This window comes from Haplochromis burtoni, unplaced genomic scaffold (assembly GCF_018398535.1).
Source record: "Haplochromis burtoni strain Fernald_Lab_line unplaced genomic scaffold, NCSU_Asbu1 Contig_1207, whole genome shotgun sequence".
Lineage (NCBI taxonomy): Eukaryota > Metazoa > Chordata > Actinopteri > Cichliformes > Cichlidae > Haplochromis > Haplochromis burtoni.
In genome coordinates this window covers 55,827-62,548 of record NW_024583568.1, presented here as the reverse complement: position 1 = coordinate 62,548, position 6,722 = coordinate 55,827, and the positions used below count along the sequence as shown (strand labels likewise).

The 6,722-nt window shown below is 42.2% G+C and overlaps 2 protein-coding genes across 2 annotated transcripts in view; both read left to right on the top strand.

Annotated features, from left to right (window-relative positions):
* Positions 1-1,643: 1,643 nt before the first annotated feature.
* On the top strand, positions 1,644-4,979 carry LOC121813155 (the record flags this gene model as incomplete). Its single annotated transcript, XM_042216712.1, is given in 4 exon segments — positions 1,644-2,234; positions 3,358-3,570; positions 3,816-3,951; positions 4,151-4,979. Coding segments are annotated over 4 exon segments (1,215 nt in total). The 5' UTR covers positions 1,644-1,866.
* Positions 4,980-5,173: 194 nt separating this feature from the next.
* LOC102308811 (E3 ubiquitin-protein ligase UBR2) overlaps positions 5,174-6,722 on the top strand; it is a gene marked incomplete at its 3' end in the record, with an annotated part of 57,229 nt that continues 55,680 nt past the window's right edge. The window contains 1 exon segment of the mRNA XM_042216711.1: positions 5,174-5,312. Within this exon segment, the coding sequence (XP_042072645.1) occupies positions 5,232-5,312 (81 nt within the window).

Below are 6,722 nucleotides of genomic sequence, written 5' to 3'. Positions count from 1 at the left end.
TAACAGTGCACATTTAGTGCATTTAGTACAATTGAGCTTCAGTTGAGGTATTATTTCAGCTTTTCTAATGCTAATCAGCTGCTCCTGTTTGTAAACCCGCTTGTTCCCATGATTACGCATCATAACTCATCATCATTATTCATCTATGTATTACTTTTATGTATTAGTCATCTATTTGTTGTAATCATCTATCCTTGCAGTTGTTTATTACACAAAATAAGTTATATTATCACACTTCTGGCCACATAGCGCTGATATTCACTGCACATGCCCATATTAACTTTTTCCAGCCAGGTGTTTTCCTTTTCCCATTCTTCCCTTTCTCTGAGGGGAACAAACATTGCTGCTCTAATGCTGGGCTCACACTGTGCGGTTTTTGGCCCATTTTGAGACGATTTTTGAGTCGTGCGACGGTTTTGGCGATCGGCCCGATTTTGGCCTTCATCGTGCGCGGATCGTGTAGTATACGTGGGGTAACGAGAAGTGATTAACACCTCACGACCAGCTCCCGATCATCAATCGCTCGTGAGGGTCTCACCACAGCCGCTCACACTGCTCACGCGCAAACACGTAAACGTCGGTGAAAAAGACGGAGCAGCACGGCTGTGCAGCGTGTGATCTGGACACAAGCGATGGAGGCACAACTTGTAGAACTTTGGAAAGCTCATCCGAGCCTTTTCGATGTGGCATCACAAAATGATCACGACCACAACAACCGTGAAAATAGTTGGATTTACACTGCTGCTCAATCACAGCTGCCTGATCATGTTTTTCATTAGCAATTTAGCAAAGTTGATGGTGGTGGTGTGTCTGTGTGAGTGAAAGACAGAGAGGAGCGAGCGACAGATTTTCTGTTATAACCTTCATTTTATGGACGCACAGTGTGAGCACTCAGGTCGCATCAGAGCATCGGGCGTATAGTAGTGAGGCCTGAGGACTTATCTACTGAACGCTCTCACACACACTACTGAAACGCTCTCACACACACTACTGAAATTACGCTCTCACACACACTACTGAAACGCTCTCACACACACTACTGAAACGCTCTCACACACACTACTGAAACGCTCTCACACACACTACTGAAACGCTCTCACACGCACTACTGAAACGCTCTCACACACACTACTGAAACGCTCTCACACCACTACTGAAACGCTCTCACACACACTACTGAAACGCTCTCACACAACTACTGAAACGCTCTCACACACACTACTGAAATTTTACCTCTCACACACACTACTGAAACGTCTAAACCTCAACCACACACTACTGAAATCTCACACACACTACTGAAACCGTCTCACACACACTACTGAAACGCTCTCACACACACTACTGAAAAGCTCTAACACACACTACTGAAATCGCTCTCACACACACTACTGAAACGCTCTCACACACACTACTAAGCTCACAAAACACGAATGCTCTCACACACACTACTGAAACGCTCTCACACACACTACTGAAACGCTCTCACACACACTACTGAAACGCTCTCACACACACTACTGAAAATCCAAGGCATTTCAGTTAAACGGATGGCGTTTCAGTTGAACAGGAAGGCATTTCAGTTAAACAGGAAGTCGTTAACAAAGTTTCAGTTAACAGGAACGGCTTTCAGTTTCAACAGGAAGGCATTTCAGTTAAACAGGAAGGCATTTCAGTTAAACAGGAAGGCATTTCAGTTAAACAGGAAGGCATTTCAGTTAAACAGGAAGGCGTTTCAGTTGAACAGGAAGGCATTTCAGTTGAACAGGAAGGAGTTTCAGTTAAACAGGAAGGAGTTTTCAGTTGAACAGGAAGGCATTTCAGTTGAACAGGAAGGCATTTCAGTTAAACAGGAAGGAGTTTTAGATGAACAGGAAGTTGTGTCCAGACCAGGAAAGTGAAGGAAAAAGTGGTACACTTCAAACCACTACACAGATGTCTACTCAGCAACCTGCTAGTAGCCTAAGTGAAGCAGCCGCATTACTCAACAGTATATTATCCTCAGCAGAGACCATCAGAACTTTGTCAAATGCGACAGTCGTGGGGCAGCAACCTGTTGCAAGTACCAGTGTGGACGGACTGGATAGTCACTTAACATCCCTCTTTCCCTCACGTCAACGTAGCAGCTTGCCCATGCCAGCGACATCTACAGTCAGGAGAGAATGTGCACCTGCACCACGTTATCAAACTCGGCAATGCTTCGGCAGCTGGACATCAGGCACCAGAAGAAAAAGGTAGTTACAAAGTTTAATGAGTTTGTATTCACTTGCCTGAAATGGGGCCATATGTAATAGTCTGATATTTAATGAATATACTGCAGGGCTCGCAAAATCGCTAGCCCGACGTCCTGGAGCTAGCGATTTTTCCAGGCTACCAAAATCTATCTCTGCCCTGCCCGTCGGGCTATTGTAGGAAGGAAAAATATATGTCAATGCTTTTGCATTCTTTCGGAAATGTAGCTGGGTAATTATGTCATTGGCATCGGTGAGCCACTGTCAATATGTGACATATTGAAATCGCGTTTGAATTTGCGCTTGTTTTTTTGCTTTCACTTTGCAATCGTGCGAACTGTGTATAGAGAGCGACAGCACTGATCTGTGAGTGATGATAATTTGGCACCAATTCCTCTGACATCGTCTTATTAATCGTTAGCTTACTATGCAAACATGACAAGTGAAATCTCCCGCAGCTTAAACATGTGAGAGGTTGATCGCGCAGAGAATCGCTGAGCGTTATGTGAGTGCGTGTGTAAAAGCAGCAGGATTATATTTTAGTTCTGCTGAGCCAAATAAGACAGGTCAGGGTGAAGAAGTGACAGCCAAAGAAAAGCTTACCACAAAACGGAGAAAAGTTATGACAAATCAGACTATAAGGCAAAAAGAAAGTGCAGCTTTATGGTTTCATGGACAAAATAATTTCTGTGGCTGCAATATGACGAGCTAAATAACCAGGGCTGCACATAAGTGGTCCGCAGGTGCGCATTCGCTGTCAAAACAAAAAGACACGCACAAGATAAGAAGTTGCAACGCGTGTTTGCGTACATAGATTTTCTGGAGGAGGACAGACATTTGTTTAGAACTCTTAAAGATGTCGAAGAGCTCCTTTAAGCAATTACTTTGGTTTTCCTCCACCTCCAAAGAAATGTCAGAAGGAGTCCGAACCACAAAAGAAGCGCGTATTCTCGGAAAAGTATAAAAAAAAAGTATATAAAATTAACCCTTATGTTTGCCTAACTACAACAATTTTGTCTATGAAAGCATTCTGTGTAGGGGTTTGGATAGTGTTCTGCTGTCTGCATCTCAGTATTATTAGTTATCACTTGCTGTTGTTTATGGTATCATAATATTTATATTTCAGAGCTATGGCCCAGCAGCATGACCATTTCAACAAAGATGTTATACTACTTCCAACTCCATCATGGGGAGTAGTGTGCAAACAAGGTTCAAAATTATGGTTACACAAACATGGGCACATCCTCAGTGCTTTTGAATTCCAGAAGACCTGGGACAACCAAACTGTCGTGAAACACATCAAGGAAAGCTTTGGTGAACGCATTCCAGAGGATGTCAGGTAAAATACTATTGTTTATTGTTACTGTGTGTATTCATGTAATGACTTGTACTTAAAGATAATATACCAAAGTAAAGAAGTTTAAAATATTATTCATCATTATAAAAACATATGGACTATACCAGTAGAATTTAAAAGTCATAAAGCATACACACAAACAGAACAGTATATAATAAAATATTTAACTAATATTTAAAATATTTAACTAATTAGCAATTGCTGTTGTCCCTATTTATTTTTTGTAGCCTCGAGTTTCTAATGGCTTGTGGCAATAAGCTGGTGTCTCCAAAGCTCCAAGATGGTCAGGAGCTGAATGGGATGCTGATCCTAAAGGTTTTTAAAACCAAAGCCCTCTATGTAAGGCCATCAAGGACACTTTTAGTAAGTTCCTAAAAGAATGAAAAGTAATCATGATTTGGGAAAAAACATGTCAACAATTGGGCTTCTAGCAAAATAGAATATATTTATTTAAAACAAGTGTTTGGGAGCAATCAATATGGATATTTCTTATTTTAATCTTTTTAAGATAAGCTATAATTACTTGCTTTTGATATATGTTTTTGGTCTTTCTCTGTTGAAGAGTGAATCAGATGAAGACAAAGATCCTTCCCACATCAGCTCCAAATCAGCATTAAGCAGTTGTGCAACTGATAAGGACAGTGACAATGATTGTTTTGAAGTTGATAGTTCAAAAATCCAACAAGACATGAGCAGCCAAGTCACTACAAGGTTAAGAAGTCATGTTAAAGGTGATAACCCTGGCACTAGCAGTGATGAAGAAGATGATACTGGGACCAACTGTATTGGAAGGAGTGTTGGTAAAAGGCAACGAGCAAAGCAAGGAAGTGATGGGAACAGCATTTGTGATGAAGGCTACATGGCAAGAAGTGATGACAAACCTAGCACAAGCAGTCACAGCAGAGATTTCAATGCAAGAAGTGAAGACATCCCTGCCATGAGCGTTAATGATGAAGATTATTCTTCATATTTAACTCTCGTGGCATCGCTTTCTGGCGATTCTTCAGATGATGAGGATTTAAATCAAGCTATAATTGCGAGCTTGGAGAATCAGATGTGAGTAACAAACATACAGAATTTGAGTTTGAGACATGATTATAGCTTTCCAGAATTGTCAAATCAATATAAAACTTTAAGCTTTAAATCTCTATGATCAGTGTGACACATATTCTCAAATTCTGTAACATGACTACATGGCTGATATATTTTATTTTCTGTTTTATTTTCTTTTTTTAGTGCAGAAAAAGTCCCTGTTCAAGAGATACTGCTGGAACTATCAAGCAAAATTAGCACAAAACAGCAGTGCAAATTTAATATAAATCGCTCTGCTGTGTGGGAGGGAGCCTTGCGTGGTTTTCAAAGGCTATCTTATGATCCCAACTTGATGATCTGTTATTCTATTTATTTGATTATTTATTTATTTTCCGCCTTCGTTGTATATTGGTTTCTCTTCTTACTTTAGCACCTTTGTGGTTCAGCTACCCAATTTCGCTGTCCAAGAAACTGCACAATGACAATAAAAAGCTCTTAAGTCTCTATTCTAAAAACAAACACCGGAAAAAACAACATTGGCCACGCCCCCCATTCTGGTCATTTCCAGTTCCAGGTTCTTCCTGCTCCAGCACCGAGCAGAGGGAGGAAAGATGGCGGCGACCGAGGCTGACAGAGATCCGTCCGCTTTATGCTCGGAGTTCCTGGATTTCTCCGCCAAAGACACCGCGTCGGTAAGCGGCTCCAGGAGCCTTGAGCACCGCGGACGCTGCGCAGCGTGTCCCGGTGTGTGGCCGAGCTCCGGCCGCTGCTGTCCGCGCGGGTCAGCGATCCGTGGTTGTTTTCATGCTAATGCTAATGGTAACCCTAAAGCGCTACAACTGTGTGTTCACGCCTGTTAGTAACGCTGATTAAGCTGTTAACCCTTTAATGAGACGGTCCTGAGCGCCTGTTTAACGTCAGAATCACCTGGTTGCAGAAGGTCACCTGACCTGAGTACACACAGGTGAACTTGCCTGTGCAATTGTGAGAGAACAGCTGGAGCAGGTGAGCATCTCGGGTATGTTTGACAGCTGATGGATAGATACATGAGGTTCAGGTAACGGGGTGGAACAGGTCCTGAGAACGCTTAGACCGCTGCACAGGTACGTCTCACCTTTAAGTATGTTTCTTTTTCCTACATACAGCAGGTTGTTTACCTGACTGATCACCTGATTGATCAGGCCTTACAAAGTGTACCCTGACAAATTCTCCTGATGGAGGATCGTTACCTTTACTGCTGATTCTGAGACTCACCTTTATTTTGTCCTGCTGGCTGAACATAGTTGTGCCGCTCTATAAGAACACTACACCTGTGTGTACCTGCTGACCTCATCAACCCAGCAGGTAGTGTAATCACCAGGTGGGCTAAAACTTTGCAGAGGCTGGAGCGGAAATACAAATTTTAATCTAATGAAACACTCAGAAGATCATCAGGTTCTCTGATCGATCAGGCTGCTCACACAGCTCTCAGGACACGGACCGTTTCCAGTCTGACGCAGCAAAGTGTTTGAAACGTACACACACACACACACACACACAGCTCTGTCAGTAGCAGCTGTGTTACAGTCAGTCTGAGTTTAACTCTTCATGTTGCTCTAATATTTCAGTCTTAGGCTCTGTTCACACTGCAGGCGAAGGTGCATCAAATACAGCATTTTTTGACCCTATGTGACCCATCTATCCGATCATGGTGTGACAGTGTGAACGGCACAAATCCGATATTTTCAAATCCGATCTGGGTCACTTTCGTATGTGGTACTGAATCCGATACATATCCGATGTTTTAGAAAGCGACTGCTGTTTGAATGGTCATGTTGCATTAAATCAGTCTTTTAGAATAGAATACAATAGAATTCAACTTTATTGTCATTGCACATGCACAGGGCAACGAAATACTTGTGTCAAGCCAGCCTCCAATTTGAGACTTGCAGTCAAGCCAGCCTCCAGTTTGTTTTACGTTCCCTGTGTATTCAAAGTATTACGGGAATGGATGTGGAAACCGGATTTCAAAATAAAAGCCAACTTCGAGTGAATTAACAGATATTAGGGCTGCTCGATTATGGCAAAAATGATAATCACGATTATTTTCACTGAAATTGAGA